Here is a 27986-nt window from a genome sequence, read left to right as displayed (position 1 = left end):
TTGATAGGGATTGCACTGAATATATACATTGCTCTAGGTAGCATTGACATTTTAACAATATTTGTTCTTCCAGTCCATGAGCATGGAATGCTTTTCCATCTCTTTGTGTTTTCCTCAATTTCTTTCATGAGTGTTTTATAGTTTTCTGAGTACAGATCTTTTGCCTCTTTGGTTAGGTTTACTCCTAGGTATCTTACGGTTTTCGGTGCAATTGTAAATGAGATTAACTCCTTAATTTCTGTTTCTTCTGCCTCTTAGTTTGTGTATAGAAATGCCAATGATTTCTATGCATTGATTTTATGTCCTGCCACTTTGTTGAATTGCTATATGAGTTCTAGCAATTTTGGGATCGAGTCTTTTGGGTTTTCCATGTAGAGTATCATTTCATCAGCAAAGGGTGAGAGTTTGGCTTCTTTGCCAATTTGGATGCCTTTTATTTCTTTTTGTTGTCCAATTGCTGAGGCTAGGACTTCTAGTTCTACATTGAATAGCAGTGCTGATAGTGGACATCGCTGCCATGATCCTGACCTTTGGGGAAAAGCTCTGTTTTTCCCCATTGAGAATGATATTTGCTGTGGCCTTTTCTTATATGGCTTTTATGATATTGAGGTATGTTCCCTCTATCCCTACACTATGAAGGGTTTTAATCAAGAAAGGATGCTGTACTATGTCAAATGTTTTTTCTGCATCTAATGAGAGGATCATATGGTTCTAGTCCTTTCTTTTATTAATGTAGCATATCACATCGATTGATTTGCAGATGTTGAATCACCCTTGCAGCCCAGAAATAAATCCCACTTGATCATGGCAAAAAATCCTTTCAGTGTACTTTTGGATCCTATTGGCTAGTATTTTGGTGAGAATATTCGCATCCATGTTCACTGGGGATATTGGTCTGTAATTCTCCTTTCTGGTGGGGTCTTTGATTTGGGGATCAAGGTAATGCTGGCCTCATGGAAAGAGTTTGAAAGTTTTCCTTCCATTTCTGTTTTTTTGAAACAGCTTCAAAAGAATAGATATGGAATCTTTAAATGTTTGGTAGAATTCCCTTGGGGAGTCATCTGGCCCTGGACTCTGGTTTGTTGGAAGATTTTTGATGACTGCTTCAATTTCATTGCTGGTAATGGGTCTGTTCAGATTTTCTGTTTCTTCCTATTTCACTTTTAGTAGTTTATACATCTCTAGGGATGCACCTATTTCTTCCAGATTGCCTAATTTGTTGGCATATCTTTGCTTATAATATATTTATTATATACATATAATATATTTGCTTATAATTGTCTGTATTTCTTTGGTGTTGGTTGTGATCTCTCCTCTTTCATTCATGATTTTATTTATTTGCGTTCTTTCTCTTTTATTTTTGATAAAGTCTGGCCAGGGGTTTATAATCTTATTAATTCTTTCAGAGAATCAGCTATTAGTTTTGTTGATCTGTTCTACCATTCTTTTGGTTTCTATTTTATTCATTTTTGTTCTAATCTTTATTATTTCTCTTCTCTGGGTTTAGGCTTTATTTGTTGTTCTTTCTTCAGCTCCTTTAGGTGTAAAATTATCAGGAACCCAACATGGGGTTTGAACTCATGACCCCAGAAATAAATCCATATATCTATGGTCAACTGGTATTTATTTATTTATTTATTTATTTATTCATTCATTCATTCATTCTTTTGCAGTAGGCTCCAGGCCCAGCATGGACCCCATTCCAGGACTCAACTCACGACCCTGAGATCAAGACCAGGGCTGAGGAACGCCTGGGTGGCTCAGCTGTTAAGCATCTGCCTTCAGCTCAGGGTGTGATCCTGGAGTCCCGGGATCGAGTCCCACGTCAGGCTCCCTGCATGGAGCCTGCTTTTCCTTCTGCCTATGTCTCTGCCTCTCTCTCTATGTGTCTGTCATGAATAAATAAATAAGATTTTAAAAAAAGACCTGAGCTGAGATTAAGAGTCAGATGCTTGAGCAACTGAATCACCCAGGCACCCAGGCATCATTTACAAAGAGGTCTTCTATCATGTTGTTCAGATGTTTTCCTAGCATAAACTTCCATATGCCATATGCCTTTGATTTGACAGTATAATTTGAACCTTATAAATTTGCTTTTATGTTTATATAAACTCTTCAATCCCTGGAACCTTAAAGCACAAAGTGCTACTCTGAGGAGCCTGGTTAAAGAAGCCTCACCCAGAGGAGGCTGCAGTTACTTTGAGCTGCAGGAGACATGTTTGTTTCTTAGAAAACCTTTGAAACACCTGTCATGAGTAACAGATAAACATAGTAGAGCATAGGTGAAAAGCAATTAAATAACTATGGCTTAAAAATGTTTATAACTGGGATGTCTGGGTGGCTCAGCAGTTGGGCATCTGCCTTTGGCTCAGGGTGTGATCCTGGGCCTGGGATTGTGTCCCGCATTGGGCTCCCTGCGAGAAGCCTGCTTCTCCTTCTGTCTCTCTGCCTCTCTCTGTGTGTCTCTCATGAATAAATAAATAAATATTTTTTAAAATAAAATACTTATAACTAAAAAGATAAGTTATCTTGTATATATCTCCATTTAGATTTTTTTTTAAGTAGGTTCCACGCCCAACATTGAGCTTGAACACACAACCCTGTGATCAAGAGTTGCATGCTCTACCAACTGAGCCAATGCAGGCACCCCTCCATTTTATATTAAACTAACCATGCTGAATCTTTTCTTGTACTCTTAGAGTTTTTCTGTGCTCCCCCCAAGATGTCACAATTTGAGGAAATAGAGTAGATATTATTGCTCCCATTTTATTATGAAATTTACAGAAAAATCAAGGGATCTCCACAAGCTCTCATAGAACAGTGATAGGCTTGCTGGGAGAGGTAGTAGTTTTGTTCCCCAGGCTTTGAAACCACACCATCCACGTCAAATCCCATGTTCTGCTTGTCCTGGCTGCGTGAACTTGAACACATTACTTAAATTCCCTGTGTCTCAGTTTGCTTATCTGTAAGCAGGGGTAACAACAGCACCTGTCTCATGGGTTTTTGTGATGATAAATGGACAATGATTAATTCCCTTATGCAATCTCTTAAGAAGAAACCTACTAAGCCATGATAACTACAATTGCTTTTCTCAAGGAACATAGGGAATTGAAAAGCGCCTGGAATATCTCAGTCACTAGTGAAACCACCCTCTTGGTAGTCAGTCAGCCTCAGCAGGTTCAACGGGGTAACGAATAGAAGAGTTTCATGGTGACAATTCTGAAAACATGAGAGAAATGCATCCCTCTTCCTAGAGTGTGACCTCACATTTGCACATTACAGGCACCAGGTGAACCTGCAGGAAACCACTGGTTAGAGTTTGATCGGCACAATATTCTTCACACTTGTTTGATCATATAAAATTTATTTCTCCCAAACACCAATTATTCACCAAGACTTGTGTCCTGCAGATAACACTGACCTAGTGCAATATTGCGATAGAACACAGGAGGGGCAGCAAGTGTCTCTAAAAGAACCAAGGAGGATCGTTTCTGGTTCTTGTCTTTCAAAGGAAGACAGGAACATTTCAGTTCCATGTAATATGAATTCTGGTCATGGTTTCTGCTTTCTAAGTCTGTGATACATTTTCAGAAAAAAAGAGTTTTATATGGAAAACTTTCCATATATGGAAAACTTTCCATACATGGAAAGTTTAAAGTTTCCATTTATGGAAAATAAATGTTGCAGACATTTTATGCTTTTCCAGATAAGGAAACAGAGGCACAAAAAGCTCATTGTTTATTCTTATGCCCTTTCAATTCTCTCCTTTAAAAATGTCTTTCCTGGGCACCTGGGTGGCTCAGTTGGTTAAGAGTCATGAAAAGAAATGCCCTTCCTGCTCCTGTTTGCACACAGAGAGACCTGGACACCTGCATGCTGCAGCTCAAATGCCACGTCCCCCATCAAACTTGCCTTAATTCCTTTCGCTGTCCCTCCTCCAGAAGTTCATAGCTTTGCATCACTTGCCCTTGGGCTATCACGGTTTGTGTTCTTAAACACTACCAGACTTAACTTCCTCCAAGGCAGGAGCTGCCTCTTACTTATCTTTCCACTTCTTGTTCCACCTACCACAAGTGGGTACGTAGCACATAACAGAGTTCAATAAAGAGTTGTTTACTGTCTTCTTAAACTTATTGAGTGAATAAATTACTCATAATTTTAAAAAAATTTTTTTTTCAGTAGGCTTCATACCCAACTTTGGGCTTGAACTCACAATCTTGAGATCAAGAGGTATACACTTCACCAAATGAGCCAGGCAAGCACTCCAATAAGTCACTAATCAATGGGTAGAGGAATAAATGAGCTTCCCCCACCCTACAAAAAGACAGGAAACTATCTATATTCTGATGTCATTACCCTGAGACAGTGATCACCCTAAAATGATTATCCTTTTTCTCACAGCCACATTAGGGTCTTTTCTCCCCATTGTGTTCAGGCGGTGTCTATCTTCACAGAACTAGTTTTGCTCAACTTGAATCCAGATTTGAACCAGCATTATCCCTCCCCTACCCAAAGAGGCTCAATTAAAAAAGCAATCTTTCCATATTGTGTATTTTTAGTATCTTCGTCCATCTGGGCTACTATAACAAAGTACCATAGACTGGGTGGCTTTATAAACAACAGAAATTGGGACACTTGGGTGGCTCAGTTGGTTTAGCATCTGCCTTTGGCTCAGGTCATGACCCCAGGGTCATGGGATCCAGCCTTGTGTCAGGCTCCCTGCTCGGCAGGGGGAAGTCTGCTACTTCCTCTCCCTCTGCCTGCCACTCCACCACGCTCTCTCTGTTTCTCTCAAATAAATAAATAAAATCTTTAAAAAAATAAACAACAGGAATTTATTTCTCACAGTTCTGGAGGCTAGAAGTCTGAGGTCAGGGCTGAGTGAGGAACCTCTTCCAGGTCACAGACTTCTTGTATCCTCACATGGCGCAAGGGGCCAAAGAGTTCTGTGGGGTCTCTTTTATGAAAGCACAAATCCCATTCATGAGGGCTCCAACCTCGTGACCTCATATTTCCCAAAGGCCCCACCTTCCTATGCCATTCCACTGGGGACTAGGATTTCAACAGATGAACCTGAGGTAGGGGACACAAATATTCAGACCAGCTAGAGTCGGATAGGAATGTGAGGCACATGAATGCGTGTGTGCTGTGTATCTGAGACAGAGGGACACGACGGGGAAGAGACCCAGCGGGCACGGGGAGAGTGAGTTAGACGCAGACTAATAACACATACAGAGTCAGAGATTGAGATGGAGACTGGTTAACTCCGAGTAAGAAAAAAAGAACCACAACTTTTAAACTTTAGCACTTTCCCCATCACTTTTCCCTGGAAGAAGAATTTAAGATGAAGGAGAATTCAAAAATGTATAAGCTCAGCATTTGCACCACGGGCATCAGTGGAGAGTGGTTGGATGGTCCCGGTTTGATGTGCATCTTTTTCTCAGGTCCACGTGTACAATGTGTGAGCCCACTAAGAACCTGAGAACTGGACACACACTCTGCATGTCGTGATGAGAATATGTAATGACCACATTCACGGCTGTATCTCCCTTTAAAAAGTCACAGTATTTTCACTTTGGGTCCCCCAATCTAGCCCAGATTTAAGTCTGGTGGGCCTTTTAATCCTCATGTTAGAGATGAAGAATCTGAGGCTGAGAAAAAGAAAAATGAGTTTTCAAATATAATATATCCAGGAAGAAGTAACAGTATAAAACCAATGACCTCTGAGCCCCCACCTCCTCATCTTTTAGAAAGCACACTCATCTGTTTCTTCCCAGCAGTGTTGGAAAGGAGCACCCAGAGTGCTCCCGGTGCTTAGGACAACAGGAGCCTGATCATGGTTCTCTTCAAAGCATCCTTAAGCTCCCTGTTTCTCATGCTGTAGATCAAGGGGTTCAGCACAGGGGTGATGAATGTGTAAACCACAGACACCACCTGGCCCCTCTCTGGAGAGTAACTGGAGCTGGGGCACAGGTAGATGAGGCTCCCACATCCGTACTGCAGCAGGACCACAGTCAGGTGAGAGGAGCAAGTGGAGAAGGCCTTGTGCCTCCCCTCTGCCGAGCGAATCTTCAGGATGGCGGCCACGATGAAGACGTAGGAGAGAGTGATCAGCAGGAAGGGGATAGTGAGGACGGTGATGCTGACCACAAAGAGGGTGGCCTCATGGACCCAGGTGTCTGCACAGGCCAGTCTCATGACAGGGAGGACATCACAGTAGAACAGACTGATTTCTTTACTGCTGCAGAAGGGGAGTTGGAAGATGAGCACAGTCAGCTGCATGGCCAAGATGAACCCCAGCACCAGAGACCCCAGGGCCAGTTGCACACACAACCGCCAGCTCATCATGAGGGTGTAGCGCAAAGGGTGACAGATGGCCACAAACCTGTCATAGGCCATGACAGCTAGTAGAATGCAGTCAGCACTGCCCAGGAAGATGAAGAAGAACATCTGGGTACCACAGCCAGGCAGGGAGATGAGGGCTCTCTCTGTGGACAGGACGCTGGCCAGGGTCAGAGGGGCGATGGTGGAAGAGTAGCAGATCTCCAGAGCTGCCAAGTTGGCCAGGAAGAAGTACATGGGGGTGTGCAGAGAACGGTTGATCCAGATGATGAGAGAAATGGAGACATTGCCGCTGATGCTGACCAGGTACATGATCAAGAAGGCCACAAAAATCAACATCTGCACCTCAGGGAGTTTGGAGAAGGGGCGGAAGTGGAAGCGAACCATCCCAGTTTGATTAGCACCCTCCATGTATTCAGTGCATGCGGCCTGTTGACGGCACCGTGCTCCCCCTGAGGATAGATTAAGGTCAGGATACAGAGCTCCTGCCAGGTGACCCATTCAACTCTTGGCCTCTCCCTTTCTTGATCTTCCCAACCCCAACCACCTTTACCTCCAGGCTAAACTCCGCAACAGGGGCGCCTGGGTGGCCCACACAGTCCGTTTAGCATCTGACTCTTGGTGTCAGCTCAGGTCATGATCTCATGGTCCTCCAAGAGGCCTGTGTCAGCCTCCACGCTCGGCGCAGAGTCTGCTCGAGATTCTCCGTCTGCCCCTCCCGCTTGTGCGCTCTTTCTCTCTCTCAAACAAATAAATAAATAACAAAATATGCAACTCACTTTTAAATCAGACTTTTTGTTGTAATCACCCAGAAGTAGTTCACCACAAAGAAATCCTTTTTTGAAATTGTGGCAGAGTGTACTTTGCATAGTATTTTTGAGCTCAGCCATGTGTCAGTGTACAATTCAGGGCATCAAGTATGTCCACAGTGCCATGTAACCATCACCTCTATCCATAACCAAAACTTTTTTATCATCCCCAACCAAGATTCTGTACCCACTAAACAATAGCTCCCCACATAGTCTCCTCCCAGCCTCTAGTTACCTCTATCCTGACTGCTGTCCCCATGAGTTTCCCTATCCTAGGTAACTCATACAAGTGGAATCATACAATATTTGTCTTTCTGTGCCTGGCTTATTTCACTAAGCATAATGGTTTCAAGGTCCACCCACGCGGTAGCATATATCAAATTTCCTTTATGTTTTATGGCTGAATGCTGTTCCACTGTGTGTACGGACTACATTTCGTTTATCCATTCATCTGTTCATGGACACTTGGATTGATTGATTTTTTGACACTTGGATTGTTTCCACCTTTTGTCTGTTGTGAGTAATGCTGCCATGAACATAGGTGTACACGTATCTGTTCGCATCAGCTCTGAAATCTTAAATCACAGGATGCCATACCCGGACCACAAATCTCTCTACTCCCTAATCCTTTACCTGGTTCTCGAGCACAGCCTCTGGGATCAGACCATCTAGGTTCTAATCCCTGATGTGCCATTGACCAAGAGTATGGCCCAGAGCAACTCGTTGAAGCTTCTGCTTCAATTTCTCTACCTATAAAAATGACAATAGGACAAAACTCTTAAGACTGTTGGGAGAAGTAAAAGTATCTGGAGAAGTAAAAGTATCCCTAAACCCTCCATGAGTGTTAGCAATAATCATTAATACTTCTCCACCTCTTCGAAACTGCCTTGATGCCTCTACTTCCCCCAAATAAGCCTCCTTTGGGCTTTACTCCCTTCCCTACCCAACCAAGACCTATATAGTTAATCTTTTCCATTAGCCTTTTGCCAATACTGTCACTATTCTTGGCTCCTTGACCTTTTCTCAATCCTGTCACCTTCTGTAATACTCAACATACCTATTCCAGGCTGAACAGGACTAGACATGACAAGATCCTGCCTAATGAGGCCACAACAAAGGGGCATTATCAATCCCAGCACTATACCCAGTCCCCTAAAGAGCCCCTCCTTCTGGTTCCCACCAAGACAAGTGCAAGTTTCCCCAGTGTCTTCAAGTCTTCCCTTCTGCCTTCTTCTTCACTAACAGAGGACCCTACCTCAAACCTTATGGAAAGAAATAACAAAAGCTACCTGGAGGCAGTTCATCATCATCATCCTCATTAGCACTGGACCTCTGATATAGGACCTATAACATATCCATAACACATTCCTTCAATCTTACATCACCAGAGGGGAATGCCTCCCTATCTCCTTACCGTTATGACCATTCCCTACTCCTCCCTTAGCACAGGCCATCCAGTTTCCATCTTACTCCTTGAAAATACCCTAATAAAGGTCACCAATGACTTCCAAATCATTGAATCTGGCTGCTACTTTTGACCTGATCTGAATGGTATTTGCAGCTATTGGCTACTCCCTACTCCTTGAAATTCCTCACCCGTGGCCTCTGTAATATTGTTCTACCCAGACTCTCTTCCTACCTCTCTCGAGAACATTCTTACATAATTATATTTTCAAACGTCGTGACACATCTTCAGACATTAGCATAGAAAAATTAGCAAAAATACACTCTTTGGGGTGTCCCTAAACCAGTCAGGGTCAACTTGTTTAGCTTAACTCAGGGTGCAAAGGGGTTCCCCCACCTTCTTTTTTTTTTAATAAATTAATTTTTTATTGGTGTTCAATTTACCAACATACAGAATAACACCCAGTGCTCATCCCGTCAAGTGTCCCCCTCAGTGCCCGTCACCCATTCACCCCCACCCCCCGCCCTCCTCCCCTTCCACCACCCCTAGTTCATTTCCCCGAGTTAGGAGTCTTTATGTTCTGTCTCCCTTCCTGATATTTCCCACACATTTCTTCTCCCTTCCCTTATATTCCCTTTCACTATTATTTATATTCCCCAAATGAATGAGAACATTCACTGTCCTTCTCCGATTGACTTATTTCACTCAGCATAATACCCTCCAGTTCCATCCACCTTGAAGCAAATGGTGGGTATTTGTCGTTTCTAATGGCTGAGGAATATTCCATTGTATACATAAACCACATCTTCTTTATCCATTCATCTTTCGATGGACACCGAGGCTCCTTCCACAGTTTGGCTATTGTGGACATTGCAGCTAGAAACATCGGGGTGCAGGTGTCCCGGCGTTTCATTGCATCTGAATCTTTGGGGTAAATCCCCAACAGTGCAATTGCTGGGTCATAGGGCAGGTCTATTTTTAACTCTTTGAGGAACCTCCACACAGTTTTCCAGAGTGGCTGCACCAGTTCACATTCCCACCAACAGTGTAAGAGGGTTCCCTTTTCTCCGCATCCTCTCCAACATTTGTTGTTTCCTGCCTTGTTAATTTTCCCCATTCTCAGTGGTGTGAGGTGGTATCTCATTGTGGTTTTGATTTGTATTTCCCTGATGGCAAGTGATGCAGAGCATTTTCTCATGTGCGTGTTGGCCATGTCCATGTCTTCCTCTGTGAGATTTCTCTTCATGTCTTTTGCCCATTTCATGATTGGATTGTTTGTTTCTTTGGTGTTGAGTTTAATAAGTTCTTTACAGATTTTGGATACTAGCCCTTTATCTGATATGTCATTTGCAAATATCTTCTCCCATTCTGTAGGTTGTCTTTTAGTTTTTTTGACTGTATCCTTTGCTGTGCAAAAGCTTCTTATCTTGATGAAGTCCCAATAGTTCATTTTTGCTTTTGTTTCTTTTGCCTTCGTGGATGTATCTTGCAAGAAGTTACTGTGGCCGAGTTCAAAACGGGTGTTGCCTGTGTTCTCTAGGATTTTGATGGAATCTTGTCTCACATTTAGCTCTTTCATCCATTTTGAGTTTATCTTTGTGTATGGTGCAAGAGAGTGGTCTAGTTTAATTCTTCTGCATGTGGATGTCCAATTTTCCCAGCACCATCTATTGAAGAGACTGTCTTTCTTCCAATGGATAGTCTTTCCTCCTTTATCGAATATTAGTTGACCATAAAGGTCAGGGTCCACTTCTGGGTTCTCTATTCTGTTCCATTGATCTATGTGTCTGTTTTTGTGCCAGTACCACACTGACTTGATGACCACAGCTTTGTAGTACAACCTGAAATCTGTCATTGTGATGCCCCCAGCTATGGTTTTCTTTTTTAAAATTCCCCTGGCTATTCGGAGTCTTTTCTAATTCCACACAAATCTTAAAATAATTTGTTCTAACTCTCTGAAGGAGGTCCATGGTATTTTGATAGGGATTGCATTAAACATGTAAATTGCCCTGGGTAACATTGACATTTTCACAATATTAATTCTGCCAATCCATGAGCATGGAATATTTTTCCATCTCTTTGTGTCTTCCTCAATTTCTTTCAGAAGTGTTCTATAGTTTTTAGGGTATAGATCCTTTACCTCTTTGGTTAGGTTTATTCCTAGGTATCTTATGCTTTTGGGTGCAATTGTAAATGGGATTGACTCCTTAATTTCTCTTTCTTCAGTCTCATTGTTAGTGTATAGAAATGCCATTGATTTCTGGGCATTGATTTTGTATCCTGCCACGCTACCAAATCGCTGTATGAGTTCTAGCAATCTTGGGGTGGAGGCTTTTGGGTTTTCTATGCAGAGTATCATGTCATTGGCGAAGAGGGAGAGTTTGACTTCTTCTTTGCTAATTTGAATGCCTTTAATGTCTTTTTGTTGTCTGATTGCTGAGGCTAGGACTTCCAATACTATGTTGAATAGCAGTGGTGAGAGTGTTCCCCCACCTTCTTACTGCAGCTTTATGAATTCTCTACTCCAGCCTTTCCCGTTTCCCACTTTTCCATTTCTGTCACTTTCAGAGACAGCTCTTCCTCTTAGTGATTTGCAAAAGGAAAGTTTTGTTGGTTATTCCGGGTCTGTTCCCCAGATCCACAATCTCCAGCCTGCTCTGCCCCATGGGAGGCTCATCACTAAGGACTGTATTAGCCAGTCTCCCTCACCACGTAGTTTCTGGTTGAGGTTGGCCAATGAGACGTACTGGCAGAAGAAAGAAGAGTAGCATAAAGAGCAGTAGGGTATTTATCCTCCCCCAACACACACACACACACACACACACACACACACACACACACCATACCACATCTCCTGCAGAAACAAAAACTGACACTTTTTCTTCCAATGATGAAGCAATTCACAATGCCACAATAAGAAGGCAGGGGAACCACTTTGCATCCTGAATTAAACCAAAATAAAATGACCCTGACTGGTTTATGGACGCCCCAAAGAATGTATTTTTGTTAATTTTTCTATGCTAATGACTGAAGATGTGTCACGACCTTTGAAAATACGATAATCATGTAAGAATATTGCTTTCAACCATAAATAGAATAATACAACCTTAGTTTTCTTGCTGATTTGCAGTTTTAGCCTTTGAATATTTGTTGGGCTTTTGTGTCTGACAAGCCAGTCTTTTTAAAGTCTGATACCCTGCATGCTTTGCAAGTAAAGTGTTTTCCTTCCCTATGTGCATCTGCCCCTGTCCAGCCATCTGGAACAGCCTTATGCCTTACCTTAAGCCTTATGCCTTATGTAAAGTAAGAGGCCTAGAAGATGGCTGGAATCACGGTAGGAAAATTTCATCTGAAAGTTTCTGGGAGTATTGTCCCTTCCAATTTTTAATTCCTTTTCTGGGAGCAACATTAAGAGCACAGTCCTGCCTGCCTCTCTCTATGCAGAGTAAGTGAAGACGGTCAGCACACCCTCTGCTCCAAGTATTTTATCTCTAAATTAAACACTAAGGAGGCAAACAGTTGTAAGAAAAAGAACTATTATCTATAGCCAAGGATCTCATCATTCCTGAACTATACGTTTGCCTCCATGTTCACTTGTGTATTTCTGTTCCCTCCATAGTTTCTAAGCTCTTTGAGGGCTGGGACGATTGGGTCCCATTCTTCACTAATGGCCAGGACACTAGCAACAGTGCCAGGCATGATGTAATTCTGTATTGATATGAACACTGGAAATTATTGAGACCCTATCGATGCCAGTGACTGACAGTACTTCTGAAATGAAGTAATCTTCACTTTAGCACTCTGATACTAAAAAGGCATATCCTTTCTGGAGAGATAACCAGCTATTAGGTTTTGTTTTTAAGATTCTATTTATTTATTTTAGAGAGAGTAGGGGTGAGGAGCAGAGGGAGAGGAGGAGAAATCCTCAAGCAGACTCCCCACTGAGCACAGAGCCTAACGAGGGGCTCTATCCCAGGACTCTGAGATCATGACCTGAATCAAAATCAAGAGCTGGTCGCTCAATGGAGTGAGTCACTCAGGCATCCCGAAGATAATCAGCTGTTTTCAAGAAGGGATTTAAGATGTCACATGCATTGGGGAGCCTGGGTGGCTCAATTGGTTACATGTCTGACTCTTGATTTCTTTCTTTCTTTCTTTCTTTTTTTTTTTTTTTTTTTTTTTTTTTTTTTTTTTTTGACTCTTAATTTCAACTCTGGTCATGATCTCAGGGTTGTGAGAGGCTTTGCACTGGGCGTGGAGTCTGCTGAAAATTCTCTCTCGCCTCTCCCTCTCCCCCTACCCGTCCCTTTAAAAATAAGGGGGGGGGGGATGTGATCTGCATTGAATAAGTGATCTCAACATTTAAGGATCTACCCTAAGGAAATAGCCTGGAATATGGAGCCAAATGCACAAAGGTGTGTACTGTATGCCTTAATAATTTTTCATAAAGAAATAAAACAAATGCTTGACAAAAAGTAACATTTCAGTCACTTGGGGTATATTCATATGAGGAACTATTATATTGCCATTAAATTATTATAAGTAAGAGGTTTAATAAAGTGAGATGATTATCAAGTTAAATGAAGAAAACAAAGAGGCGAAACTGCATGCATAGCATGAACCAGTTATATTACCAACATAAAGGGCAACAATAAACTCTTAATGGTGTTTTTGAGAGAAATGGTTGATTACTGTTTTCTCCACTTTTCAGATTTTTCAAAAATCGTTTCCAAAAGTGTGTGTTTATTTTTTTAGTCATAAAAATTTTATTGATTTTTTTTAGAATTCTCATTTGAGAGGCAAGGAAATTGAAGTTACATAACATACCCCTAGTTATACAACCAGTCATTGTTGGAACTAGGATTAACATCTAGATACGGCCACAAATCTGCATACTTGCCTTGCTAAATCTAGGTATTTATTTATATGTTTGTTAATTTCCAGACATAACACACTCTGGATTTGGTCTGAGTTTATTGTCGCATCCCTTCCTTCCTTCTTTTTCTTCTCTTCCTTCTTTCCTTCTCCTTTTCTTCATTCTCGTCTCTTTTCTTTTTTAAAAAAAAAATATTTAATTTATTTATTCTAGAGAAAGAGAGAGAGATAGGATCTCCAGCAGACTCCCCAATGAGCAGGACATGGGGCTCCATCCCACAACTCCCACAACTAGGAGACCGCCACTCAAGCCTAAACTAAGAGCCAAACTCAAGTGACTGAGCCACCTAGGGGCCCCATCCTCATCCTTTCTTAAAGCCAATCCTTAAGATTTAGCCCATCACGATCTTACAGAGAGTTGCAATTCTTTGCCCCAGCGAGTAATTGATTTCTCTCCCATTGTCATCTACAAATTTAATGAACATCTATTAGACCAGATGTGGAAGCCACATGCCTCAAGCATTCTACCACCCAAAATCTCTCAACATTTTCTCCAGAACATCAATAAGTTTTCAAAGAAGCTTTTTAAAAATTCTATGTGTGGAGTGTCTTAAAAACTACAATGAATTCCACCACAATACACAATCACATTGATTACAGAAGGGATATTCAACATACCTTAGGTAAGGAATTCTAATTCTCATTGCTTGGACTCCCCTGAATTCACAACACTTTCCTCATGCCCTTGCCAACCCCCACACACATACACACATTTCTCTCTAATGAACACATATATGTCATCCTACTTGACTATTAATTCATGTTTCCCTTTTTGTCTTAGCTGCAAGGAAGCCCAAAACTAAGTTTTATATTCAACTGCTTTTCATTCAGTAACTGTTTCTGTTTCACTCTTGCCTTTTATACTGTGCAAGTGGATTTTAATCTTACTGTAGCTAGTTTTATCGCAAGGTGCTCTAGTTTTAGGAGCATTCAAAGCATAATAAATATACAAGTAAAACATTATTCTTGCCTTTTGTGTCTTCATCCAAGGTATTGCAAGCGAATGAGAAATCTCTCCACTCTTCACTCTCCACTCCCAAGTTTGCTCCTCGCCGAGGTCTTCTCAAGTGTATAAAAATGACAATCCTGTGATCTTGGTTGTAGTTAAACATTCTCTTTCATTATCTTTCTTCTGCTTTTGTTGATGCATAATTCCTTGCTACATGAAGGTAGGATCAGGGAAATCCAGCTCTCTTCTCACCCAGGAAATATAAAGCCTCAATAATATTGCATCTTTTTGGTGAGTCTCTGTGGTACCAGTACTGCTTCCAAAGACTTGGTGAATATTCACAGAGAGCCCTTCCTCTTCCATAAAGACCTTGGCATATTCCTCTACCTTCTTCCCTCACAGGGTGACTGTACATTTACTCATTTGACAAGTATTTATTGAGCATCCACTATCAAGTAGGCATTGAATGTGTAACCTGGAAACTGAGCAGATTACATTATATTTTCTGAGTGTCCCAACGAAGCATGTACCCCTCCCGCAAGGAGGGTGGATAACTGTCACCACTATCAGGCAACCTAGGAAATTAGTCACATTTTGAGAGGGAGGCAGATTTATTTTCTCCCCCTTAGCAGGGTAATGTCTGTTTTGAAAACCTGTTTGTTGTCAAAATATCTGGCATAAACAGTGTCACTTTATTTGCTCCAGGAAATGGCATGAATGTTCCAACTCATTTGTAACTCCACCCCAGGAAGCCCCTCACGGGATTGGGGGATCCCGAGGTCAGTCCGGTTCATTGGTCCATTTCCCAGGGTCTAGACCACACAACAGCTCAATCAGCCTGGTCTTCCCTGTATCTTTACCTTCTACCTAGAGAGGCTGGTGACCACATCCTTCCCTGAGACTGAGTGAAGCCCACAATGGAAGCCTCTTCTCAATGATCTGGGGAATCGTGGAGATAAATCAGGAGATAACCTCACTCAGCACTGAGGGGAGCACACATCTGGACACTGTTCATCCTTCCCTGCTGCCTCTTCTCAGGGAAAATCATGGGACTTTGGATCTTGTAGAGACAGAATTCTGGCTTCTCTCTCAGCTCTCAGTTCTTCTCATCTTATTTCTGGGGAATTCCCTTCCAGCTTTGATTCAATAAACCCCCAAGAGGCTAACTTAGTTTTTAACTTGACCATCCCCTGTGGTCGATGTTGGAACACAAATAGGAATTGTTTGGAGACATGATATTCTAAACTGGTCTAATTACTACTAGACTTCGCTATATTCTAATTATTGCTTAATTTTTACTCTCCAAATTTGAGAGAGCCTAAAAGATATACAATTTTAATTTATCCAAGTAGAGATTAATTTTGTGCGCCCAGACAAATGCTAGGATTCCTTCAGAATTCAGCCAAGTGTCACCTGTTAAATGAAGCCATATTCTGATATACACACCTTCCCATACTCTCCTCCAAAAAAGGAAAAATCCCTTCCTGCTCCATGTTCTGTGGTGGCTTTGTCCCCACCCCAAATTATAGCATTTACCACTCTGTGTTGTGTTTATTATATTACTTGTTACTCCACCCCTACCACATAGGTCCTCAATGGGAGCAACTAATCCAACAAGGTATTGATTGCATTGTATGATGTAGTGTGGTGCTAACCACCCCACAGATTCCTGCTATTCATTGATTGCAGAATGTTACAACACTGTTCCTTTATTTATTCACCAAGTACTGTTCATGACACTACCACACACCCTATAAATTAAGTGTTGTTGTTGTTGTTTCAACATTCTATTTGTTTATTTTGAGAGAGTGAGAGCAAGCAGGAGGAGGACCAGAGGTGGAGAAAGAGAGAATCTCAGTCAGGCTCCATGCTGAGCGAGGAGCCCGATGCAGGGCTCAATCTCAGGACACTGAGATCATGACCTGAGCCAAAACCAAGAGTCAGACAGGCAAATGAGCCACTCAGGTGCCCATAAATTGTTTTATGCCAGCAGTTGATAGTGATTCTAGCCAAGGCTATTATAAAATGTAGGAAAAACATTTCCCATACTTCAAGCATTAATGAACATTCTTCATGATTTATGTTTTATGTGACTTACTGGTATGACTTACTTACTTAATATTTTCCTTGACTCAACTTAAATTCAACCCATACAGTTTTTGTTACGTATCAACATGTATCATACTGGTTCTACTTTGTAATCTCTCTTTTTTAAGTAAATACAAACAAATGTTTACATACTCGTTCATGTGTCACCTAAAACTTTCCTTTACAAGAACCAGTAGCTCTGAAAACTCTGAACGTTGTTAAAATAAAGGCCTGTAGGGGTGTGTGTATATGTGTGAGAGAGAGAGAACTTGGCAGGAGGTTGTCAAAGCAATCATGAAAGACAACCACACAACAATTCCTGAAACACAATCACCAGCCGTTTGAAAGTCTAACAGTGTGTATACTGAATGGGAACATGTGTCAGAGAGGAAAAGTGGTCAAGTGTCCACTCAGAGAACTCAGAGAAGGGCCAAAGGGACCATTCTGTTGCTCTAGAGCAGAAGGCGCCAGCTGCAGGCCCACAAGCTACCAAGAGGCAGTGGGTGGCCTTCAGGTGGCTACAGTCACAGTTTCGTTGCCCTGCCCAATGCCCCAGAATGCAACACAGCAGAGCAGCTGCCATGCTTGAGTTGGGACTCTGTTTCTTTGGAGTCCAGCCCCCTTTCCACTATAGCCAGAGCCACAGATGTCTTTGAGTGATGCGGGGACATAGTGGCAGTAGTTTATTCATGATTTCTCCCAATTCTATTCCTTTCTCTCTTTCCATTTCTTCCACCCATTTCTCTCCCTTTCTTCCCCTGCACCCCAACAATGGTTCTCTCTCTGCCGAATTTAATGTGCCTATGCCTTATGGGTGTTAAATAAATACCATTTTTAAGAAGCTATGGGGAGAAAAACCCACTGACTCCTTAGCAATGGCACCAGCCTTGAGTCATCTTCTGTCTTTCTTCTAGAATCAGACTCCATGGAGTTTGGAAAAGAGAATGACTGCTTCCAAGGAATCTATGAAGCGATGTCTATGACCGATATACCTCTTTCCCCCGATGGTTTCTCCACATTCCCCCAGTGAGTCACTGAGTGCATCTAGCTGATCCGAAAATTCAGTGTGGTTCCCCCACAGGCTACCACGAACCACATCAGGCATAGTTGGCAAATGTGTCTCTGGGATGAGGAGGGTCAGTGAATCTTGCAGTGAACTTGCTGTTGATAGAAGAGGCGTTGACCTTCATCTTGACCTATATCTCGCCTCTTCAAGAAGACCAAATCAGAGAGATGCTACAGCAAACACTGCATGGCCCCAAAGATCATTAACAAAGGCCAGGAAGGGTTCTAAATTTCACTACAAACAAATCATTAAGTCATTTGATTGCTACTTTGTACTTGAAAGTTTTTAATTTCTAGGTCAAACTTACCTGAGTAACAAACAAATCTTAAATATACACACACGGATTTGTGTTCAGTAACATCCACAAGTGAACAGGTTGCATTTTTCAATTTGCTCCTATGTTTTACTCTACAGCCTGGCTTCTGTTACAACAGACTCATTTCATTCAGATCTGAGGCACCATTCTATCTGGTACCACTCCCCTAAATATCTGCTGTTGGTCATTTATACAACCATTTCCCTAAGAGTGTTCCCAGAAGATTATCTTGATCAGGTTATATAAAGAAAGAAAGAAAGAAAGAAAGAAAGAAAGAAAGAAAGAAAGAAAGAAAGAAAAAAAGAAAGAAAGAAAGAGGAGGAAGGAAGGGAAGGAAGGAGAGAGAGAGGGAGGAAGGAAAAGTGATTAGTGTTTTGGGAAACCCCAGCCCTACAAAGACTGCTCCACGATAAAAGGTCCCAGGTAATGTGTTTGTTAATCTTCAAGAGGAAAGTAAAATATGCACTTTCCTACCCTTAATTACCCAGGGATTTTTTTTTTTTTTTTTTGTGCCATCTGAGGGATGTGGGCCTTTTGAGAAATGCTGGTTTGTTCTAGAAGAGAAGAGGATACAATTTCTCATGGCAACTTTTCCTCTCACCAACACTTGAGAATTCTAAGATCTTTGTGCTATTGGAATCTGGCTTACTTGCTCTCTTAGCATAGAATAAATTTTAGGAAATAATGCAAATAAATTTTGGGAAAACCAAGAAATGCATTTTGTTTCTAAGGAGCAATAGAATCCAAATGAGACCCATATTGTCTGCTGCAGTACACAAAGCACTTTTATATCCACAACCTCACTGATGATCCTTTCAACAGGTCTCCCAAGCGGGATGACTTTGAGGGGAAGACACTGGTTTCACTGCCAGAACATGGGCATATAGTAACAAAGGAAGAGCGATTGAATTTAAAACAGTTCCTGAAATGTAAGCGTCTTCCCCCTCGGCTTCTAGTCTTCTATAAGGTTCATCCCATTTTTTTTTCATGTAGGAAAAACCGTTTATCAATAATATCCAGAAAAAGTCAATGTACTCTGAACAGCATGAACCTCATAGTATCTTTTCTTAAAAGCATCCTTAAACAACTTATTTCTCATGCTATAGATCAAGGGGTTCAGCACCTGGGTGAGGAATGTGTAAACCACAGACACTCCCTGGGCCGTCTCTGGAGAGTAGCTGGGGTTGGAACATCCCTACTGCAGCAGGACCACAGTCAGGTGAAGGGAGCAGGTGGAGAAGGCCTTGGGCCTCCCCTCCGCCAAGCGAATCTTCAAGTTGGAGGCCACGATGAAGACAGAAGAGGGAATGATAAACAGGAAGGGGATGGCCAGGACGGTGATGCTGACCATATAATTTGTGGGTTAAGTTTAATTTACATTTCATTTTAATCTCATAACACCTTACTGGATCTGTTGATCAATGTTTAGTGCTTCAACTCCACAGCTGAGGAAGCCACAATCCCCATAGGTGGGTTGACTTGTCCAAGTTTGCACAGCTGGCCAGTGGCTGATCTGAAATTTTAAACCACGACTTCTGATGTCCTATCTCACCCTCTTCTGTCTATTTGTGTGAACAAGAAGAGGATTTGAGGGGCCACACAGTGGCCATCTAAAGCTGAGTTACAGCCTGCCTGATATTTTTAGTTAAAAAAGGGAATATTTTTTAAAATAACTATTTTCTATAAACTAGGCAGTAGGGCCATTGCTTGCTTAGTTCAGGCTGTTAGAACAAAGTGCCACATACTGGGTGGCTTCTAAACAACAGAAACTTATTTCTCACGATTCTGGAGGCTGGAATTCTGAGATCAGAGTGCCACATGGTTGGGTGAGGGCCCTCTTCCACACTCTCAATTATATCCTCATACAGTAGAAGGAGCTAGGGAGCTTTGTATGATTTCTGTTATAAGAGCGCTAATACCATTCATGAGGACTCCACTCTCATCACCTAATTACCTCCAAGAAAGTACCACCTCCAAATTCCATCACATCAGGGATTAGGTTCAATATATGAATTTTGAGGGAACACTAACAACATTTGGCTCATACTAGGCCACTTCCTTTCCATAGCTAATGCCACTAGGCGTCATTCCAGTAGGCTCAGACCAATGAGTAAATACAATCAAATTAAAATATGATGACATTATTTTATGCTGTTCAAATTTGATTCCACTGGAATACCATTATGAAACTGGAGCACATTGATGGATGTGTAATGCAAGAAAAGAAAACCAATCATGTCCAAATCCTGTACGGCAAGTACAAGACTGGCCTGTTATTAATGCAGGTTATATGTATTCCAACTCTTGGATAAAAATGATAACGAGAAACTTTCTCTTCTCCAATTCTTACCCAGACCCTGGTTAAGTAAAATAGTGTTTATGGAGGATTTCCTGAAAGACATGCTGGCCAGTCAGGCTCTAACAGTTTAGGTTTATTCCCTAAAATCAAATTAGAAAATTTAAGAGATATATCCTTATATTGACCATAGCCATCCCTTCCAGAACTGCTTTTAAGTGACTTAAAGATCAATGTCACACCATCAGCTTACACTGGGAATGAGCCCTAGGAAATTCATCTCATATTTACTGTATGTTATCATGGTTAAGGTTACAGGCTTTGAAGTTAGATGATGACAGCACTTACTAGCTGTGCAATCTTGGGAAAATTACTTAATCTTTCTAAGCCTCAGTTCTTTACATATAAAATACAGATAATAATGGTAATTATCTTATAAGATATTGTGGGAATCAAATGAGTTAAAATGTACTAAGCACCTAAACAATGTCTGGTATATCCTTCAGTGCTCAATAAATGATCACTAGTGTTATTATTATAATTGCTGGTATGTTGTTTAGTATGAAATATCCTCCTTTGAAAAATTACGGGAAAAGATTCTTTTATATCTGAGATTTAACAAAAAAACGCATTAATATTTCTCCATATTTCTACTATATATTATTATATGAGCTCTGAATTGTCCAACAGGATTGAATTTTATTCTTATCCTTGGCTAGTAGAAATCTCAGATACCTGTAGGTGACCGAGGTATAGACTGCAGAGAGCACGTGGTTTGCATTTCTGCACAGCAATTTTACTGCTATATTCTCTATAATCCTGTCTAAATTTTTCCTTTACCCCAATATTCTTGCCTGTGTGTTTTTAACATTTGTATCGGATATATTTTTAAGCTGCTTAACATTTTTTTTGTGGAAGCAGATTGGAAACAGAATAAATTAAAAATAGAGAAGTAATGTATTAATTTCAACAAACACCATTGCTATCAATAAAATATCTGTTGAATCTCCACACAAACACAACTAAAAATACTTGGATGAAAATAAATAAATAAATAAATAAATAAATAAATAAATAAATAAATAAAACAAAAATAAATAAAAATAAAAATACTTGGATGCCCCAGGAATTCTTGCCATCAGGACTCCATATTACCCCTCTTTCTCACGTGTAACATAATCAGATATGGAATAGGCTAGTTTTTATCATCAATTGTACTTGCAACATCAAGAAGAGAATGGGATTCTCTTCTTTTTGTCTTAGGAAGGGATCTTGAAAATGCCTCTCCCTACTCTCACTTCTTCTGGTCCCCGCCACCAATCTCCCTAACAGCCCTGCTCATTGCCCATTTGGGTTCTCCTGCGAGAGTCACAAGAGCCATCTGGTGTCATGAGAAGCACCTGATTCTACTGCTTTGGGAAGGGCGGATGGCACCAGCGAGAAGGCGGGTCTTGAAAAACTTGGTAAAAGCCGTTTGTTCAAGCGCCAATTGACAGAGGATTTAAATAAATAAATAAACAAATATTGATCGTGGTTTCTTCTGTACTTTCCTATTACATCTTTACACATCCATTATCTCACTGGACTGCCAACCCAACCCCCTTGAGGTAGGAAGGCTGCTGTTATCACCATCTTCTCTCTTTCATGAAGGAAAGGTTAGGACTCAAGTTTGTGGTTGGACCTTAAGGCTAGGTACCCAGCACTTACCAGAAAATACAAAGAAAGAATAAGCCATTTCTTCCACCCTGAGGGGCCTTATAGACTTATTTTTTTAATTTAAATTCAATTAGCCAACATATCATACATCATTAGTTTCAGAGGTAGTGTTCAATAATTCATCAGCTGTGTAGAACACCCAGTGCTCATCACATCACGTGCCCTCCTTAACGCCCAGCACCCACTTACAGACTTATTACAGAGGCAATGCCAAAGCACATGAAACTTGGTTGTATAAAAAGGAGTATGATTTAGTGAAAAGAGGAAGATTGCCGTCAAAGGAGTGGCCAGATGGACTTTATTAAGGCAGTGGGACTTGAGCAGGCAAAGAGAGGGGTCAAAAGATATTTGAATACGTGACTCCATTGGGCCTGCATCTGTCAGGGAGGTAGGCTCTTCAAACAGGTAACAGGCCAGCATCCATTATATCAACTGCAACTGTGTCCCTGTGTGTCCAGTCATTCATCCTTTTCTTCACTGACACTCCTGTCCAGTCCTTATTCTAAGTCATATGAGGGACGAAGCTGGCTAAGTAGGCAGGGTCAATCCAGGGCTTCCTCACTGGACGCCACTAAAAAGCAGAGGAATTCACACTGAAGAGCATTTCGCAGGCTGAGAGAGACACGGAGACAGTTATCTCTCCACCCCTTCCTTTTAGCTTTGGAGTTTTCCTGTCCTTTACATCATGCCCTTATTCCTGGTTTGGGGAATATTTTTTCTAGGAAGAAATATTTCTGGTTTCCTGACCCAGCACATTCTTGCCATAAGTCTCCTTATTGCATCAGTCACCTCTTGATTCCTTATGCTATAGATCAAGGGGTTTAGCACTGGGGAGAAAAAGGTGTAGACAACGGACACTGCCCGGCCCTCTTCTGGGGAGTAGCTGGAGCTGGGGCGAAGGTAGATGAGGCTGCAACACCCATATTGCAGGAGAACGACGATAAGGTGGGAGGAACAGGTGGAGAAAGCCCGGCGCTTTCCCTCAGCTGAATTCATCCTCAGGATGGTGGCCACGATGCAGCCATAGGAGAGGCAGATGAGGAGGAAGGGGACAGCCACAGCCACCACGCTGATGGCATAGAGAGCTGCCTCATGCAGGCGGGTGTCTGTGCAGGCCAGGCGCATGACTGCAGGCATGTCACAGAAAAAGTGGTGGATCTCATTGTGGCCACAGAATGGAAGGTGGCAGATCAGAATGGTCAAGGGCAGTGACAACAGGAATCCCAGCCCCAATGAGCCCAAAGTCATCTTCCCACAGAGCTCCCAACTCATGATGAGGTTGTAGTGCAATGGATGGCAGATTGCCACGTACCTGTCATAGGCCATGACAGCAAGCAGGACACAGTCAGACCCGCCAAGAAGGATGAACAAGAACATCTGGGCCCCACAGCCAGGGAGAGAGATAAGCATCCGCCCCATGGAAAGGATGCCAGCCAGAGTCAGGGGAGCAATGTTGGTAGAGTAGCCGATCTCCAGCACGGCCAGTACAAAAAGGAAGAAGTACATTGGGGTATGGAGGGAGTGATCTCTCCAGACCGTCAGCCCAATGGTCATGTTTCCAACAAGACTTCCTAAGTACAACAGCAAGAAGGCCACAAATAGGAGGGGAACCACCGCTGGGTCTGTGGAGAAGGGGTGGAAGTGGAACTGGACCACTCCCGTCTGGTTTTCCTCTTCCATGAGACCTGGTATGAGGAAAGAAGTCGTGGGAAAAGTGACTCTCCTGTCCTTGAACCTGGAACAGGCCCAGCCGTGTAAAAAGTCTGTAATCCCTGAGTACTTACCCTCACTGCTTCCTTTGGAATTCAGCTACTGTTATCTCGCCGGGCCACTGCTTACTCCACTAGCTGTGTGACCTTGGAGAAGTTACAGACTCCAGCGCTCTCCTTTTAATCACGGGGACAGTGTAACACCCACCTCCAGGGCGTGGTGAAAATTAAATGAGCTCCCATGTCTGAAAGTGCCAAGCCTGACACACTCAATAGGTTCTTTTCTTTTTTAATTTTAATTTTATTTTTTTAAATTTATTTAAATTCAATTAGCCAACATACAGTACATCATTAGTTTCAGATGTAGAGGTCAGTGATTCATTAGTTGCATAGAACACCGAGTGCTCATTCACATCACGTGTCCTCCTTCATGCTCATCACCTAGTTACCGCATCCCCCCATCCACCTCCCCTCCAGCAACCTTCAGTTTCTCATGGTTAAAAGTCCCTCATGGTTTTTCTCCCTCTCTGATGACTTCCCATTCAGGTTTCTCTCCCTTTCCCTATGATCCTCTGTGCTGTTTCTTATATTCCACATACGGGTGAAAACATAGGTTCTCAATGGGGTTTCCTATTTTCATTCTTTCCTTGATCTTCATTCCTTTTTTTTTTTTTAAATAAGCAAACATTCCTGATCATTCACATGCCTCTTTAGTACTCTGAGTTTCCCTTTACCACACCAGCACCTTAAAAATACAAATTTATACAAAGAACATACAATTCTTATATCGATCCCAGAAGGCAGGCCCTAAGGTGCTGCCTTTAGCCGATAGAAACGTGGCCCTGGAAGCCCAGATGAGTTAAATAGCTCACATGGCTATCTTCCCCAAAGTCAGGATTTTGTGATCGTATTTTTTTCCTTCAATGTTCAACTATCAGATTGTTTTGTTTTGTTTTGTTTGCCAAACATGAACCCTACTCTCATTTTGCCCTCTTTCGTATGTCCACCTGTGTTTCTATGGCGTCTACCCTGGATAGAGATTCATGCCCTCATAGGTGGCTCACCCACCCGCCAATCCAACTTATACTTTTAGATCCAACCCTCTTCAACACATTTTAAATCATATTAATCCACACTGACTTTAAGCTTAAAGAGCAAAAGAACCTCAATTTTGTCAATTATACTTCAATAAAACTGATGAAAAAAGTAAAGAAACCTCTATTCTTGTATTACACACCAATTATTACAGGTTGAGTCACAACATATTTTTATAAGTAAAATTAGCATGATTCACGGAGTGAGGTGGGAGTTCAGAAAACCACTCCCTGAACATACCCCACTGCCCCATTTCACCACCCATATCTTTATTCTAAGTCACTAGGTCATTATGCACATGACCCTTAAATTGTATCAAGTTTGAATTTGCTGCAAGATAGATTTGCATATGCATGGAAGTATTTTCCGATATTTATAGAATTTTCAGTTACATTTGAATGGCCACAGATACAGAGGGCTCTTTGCATTGATCTTCTCAGGGGATACTTAGGCCAGGCCAAAAACACTGTTCCGCTAAATTACAGGGGTGGGACCAAAACGCAAATTAATTATTTTTGTTGTTTAACAACTGAGCCAAGTTTTAATATTATGTTTTCTTTGGATTTGGATTTTAAGGATGATCCTCAGTGCTGCCAAAGTTGTGGAGAAAAGAGCACTGCCAGGCTCGCTGGTGAAGCGGTAAAAGGTTTGACATTTTGGGAAAATATTTTTCAAATGCTCATATTTTGTCAAAATATGGATAATTTTCCAAGCTGGGTAATACAGACCTAAGCATTCATTATACTGTCCTCTTAATTCGTGTAGTTTTGAAATTTTCCAAATAAAAAATGAACATTTGAATTTAAGTTGAGTTATTCTGCTTCAGGACTTTAAAGTCAGAAATTAGTCTAAAATACAACAACCATAACAACCACCAAAAGCCTTATACACAAGGCAAAAATCACAGCATAATTGTTATAGAAAATCATGAAACCTAATACAGAATGCTAGATTCAGTTAATGAAAACCTATGCAGTTGTTTAAAATTACATTCATAAAGACAATGTAATAACGTGAAAACATTTGTGATATAATACTACACAGAAAATGAAACTCAAAAAGTTATGGTCTCTACACCACACAGAAAATCCAGTCTTTGAGTGATGAGCCTGAAGGATATGTTTCCTGTTTTGTATTCTCTAATATCTCATAATAAATGTCAAAACTCTTATAATTTTCATCACAAGCTTATAACATGATAAAATGAGAGACAAACGGGGTTGTCCTCAAATTGCAGAGTACAATATCTTGCAAATTTTTAGAGCAAAGTAAACAATTTATACAGAATCTTTCTTTAAGTAAAGTATCTGTCTCATCACAATTGACCACCACATTTTCATTAAGAAAAGTATTGTTGGGGGCACCTGGGTGGCTCAGTGGTTAGAGCGTCTGTCTACCTTTGGCTCAGGTCATGATCATGGGGTCCTGGGATGGAGTCCTGCTTTGGGGTCCCTACATGGAGTTTGCTTCTCCCTCTGTCTATATCTCTGCCTCTCTCTGTGTGTCTCTCATGAATAAAGAAAATCTTTAAAAAGAAGAAAAAAAGAAAAGTGTCATTGTGTGAATGCACTTAGTCCTTCATCCAGCTAGCTTGTGGTCAATCAGCTCCAGAAGGGAAGTAAAGGAAGATTGCTTTTCCAGCCAGCCTGCCTTCTTTAAAGACCGAATGGAACAGTCTCTGTGCATCAACTATTCCAGGGAAACAGCCCCACTGGGCTCCACGGAGCACCATGCACTGCCTAGGAAGTTCTGATGTGGAAACTTGAACCTGGCCCTTCATACTCGGTATGTAGACAACACCCCCTCTTCACTCTACATTGTCCACTCTTGAGTAATTTGTGTACATGTCTGTCCCCCTGGCAACGCAACACACTTGGAGCTTCTTTGAGGGCAGCTTCTATATTTGCCTATACACACACACTCACACACCAGCTGCCAATGACCAATGCAACTCAACTTTCAAACAATAGTTAAGCCAGCCTGACTAAAGCCAAAAATCCTGAATCACAGCAGGGAAAACTAGAAAAAAAGAATAAGGTTAAAATACTAGCCAACATGTATGGGGTGCCTGCTGATGTGTCCTGCATTATAAATAATAATAACTGGGGTGCCTGGGTGGCCTTGTTGGTTAAGAGTCTGCCTTTGGCTCAGGTCATGATCCCACCGTTATGGGATCAAGCCCTGTGTCAGGCTCCCTGCTCAGTGTGGAACATGCTTCTCCCTCTGCCTCTGCCCCTGTTGTGCTCTCTCTTTCTCTCTCAAATACAAATAAAATCTTTTTAAAATTTATTTATTCACGAGAGACACAAAGAGAGAGAGAGAGGCAGAGAGACACAGGCAGAGAGAGAAGCAGGCTCCCTGTGGGGAACCTGATGCGAGACTTGATCCCAGGACCCCGGGATCACGAGCTGAGCCAAAGGTAAACACTCGGCCACTGAGCCACCCAGGTGTCCCTATAAATAAAATCTTAGAAAAAAATAGCTAACCTTTATTGGGTGTCAGAAACTATTCTAAGCCCTTTATGCCAATTAACTCATTTACTCCTATAATAAACTTATGAGGTAGGTGCCAGTATTTCTTTTTCTGAGGTAGGTGCTATTATTGACCTTATTTTACAGATGAGGAAATCAAAGCACAGATTCTAACTCTGGCCAAAAGGCTGAAGATTGCATACGCTTAATTAACCACAAGTCCCAGTTCCATGGGACTTGTCGTGGGTACGTTCCCACAGTTGTCACCTTTGTGTGGTGAAGCTTTATACATGTGCCCTTGTGGCAGGAAAATGATTTGCTGTATTCCATTTCTGGGAGACAGTGCATCACCTGTTAGTTGGGAACCTTTAAAAAGGAAAAAAATTTCCTACTGCTGGGAATTAATTCCAAAGAAGAAAGTCAAAGGAACAAGAAAGTATTCGCATAAAGCTATTTCTAGCAGTATTGTTCCTGTATCTAAAAGAAAGAAGCAAATCACACCGCCCATAAGGGACTAAAATGTCCAATGGTTAAAGAGTAATTAAATGATACACCGTATGAACTCAGTGAATTAGAAGGTCTTTGCTAAGAAAAGAGTAGACAGTGTTGAAAAAACAGGAAGTGTAAATAGAGGGCTGTCAGTTTAAATATAAACATACTAGGTCAAGTACCCTACGGACCATGATCACAGCGCTGTGAAATTTTATAACCGGACAAAAGCCATGAGAGACCATAGACAGTTAGAAATATGTGTTGTTAACAGAAATGAGTATGTTTGCATGTTTTTTG

At 41.5% G+C, this 27986-nt stretch overlaps 2 protein-coding genes across 2 annotated transcripts; both read right to left on the bottom strand.

Moving 5' to 3' along the window:
* Positions 1-5814: 5814 nt before the first annotated feature.
* Positions 5815-6753, bottom strand: LOC112930509 (olfactory receptor 10V1-like). Its single transcript, XM_026012861.1, has one exon. The coding sequence runs from the start codon at positions 6751-6753 to the stop codon at positions 5815-5817; it is 939 nt and encodes a 312-aa protein (XP_025868646.1).
* A 15448-nt stretch (positions 6754-22201) lies between these two features.
* Positions 22202-23790, bottom strand: LOC112930510 (olfactory receptor 10V1-like). Its single transcript, XM_072757381.1, has 2 exons — positions 23707-23790; positions 22202-23607 (listed from the first exon to the last, which is right to left on the bottom strand). Exon 2 carries the CDS (start codon positions 23600-23602, stop codon positions 22601-22603), a length of 1002 nt encoding a protein of 333 aa, XP_072613482.1. The 5' UTR covers positions 23603-23607; positions 23707-23790; the 3' UTR covers positions 22202-22600.
* Between the last annotated feature and the right edge of the window lie 4196 nt (positions 23791-27986).

Source organism: Vulpes vulpes, chromosome 5 (assembly GCF_048418805.1).
Source record: "Vulpes vulpes isolate BD-2025 chromosome 5, VulVul3, whole genome shotgun sequence".
NCBI lineage: Eukaryota > Metazoa > Chordata > Mammalia > Carnivora > Canidae > Vulpes > Vulpes vulpes.
The sequence above is the reverse complement of the archived record's forward strand: the minus strand, read 5'-3'. Positions and strand labels throughout refer to the sequence as shown.

Bases quoted from the DNA above. Each gene is read 5' to 3' on its own strand.
- LOC112930509 (XM_026012861.1), bottom strand. From the start codon at position 6,753: ATGGAGGGTGCTAATCAAACTGGGATGGTTCGCTTCCACTTCCGCCCC.
- LOC112930510 (XM_072757381.1), bottom strand. From the start codon at position 23,602: ATGGAAGAGGAAAACCAGACGGGAGTGGTCCAGTTCCACTTCCACCCC.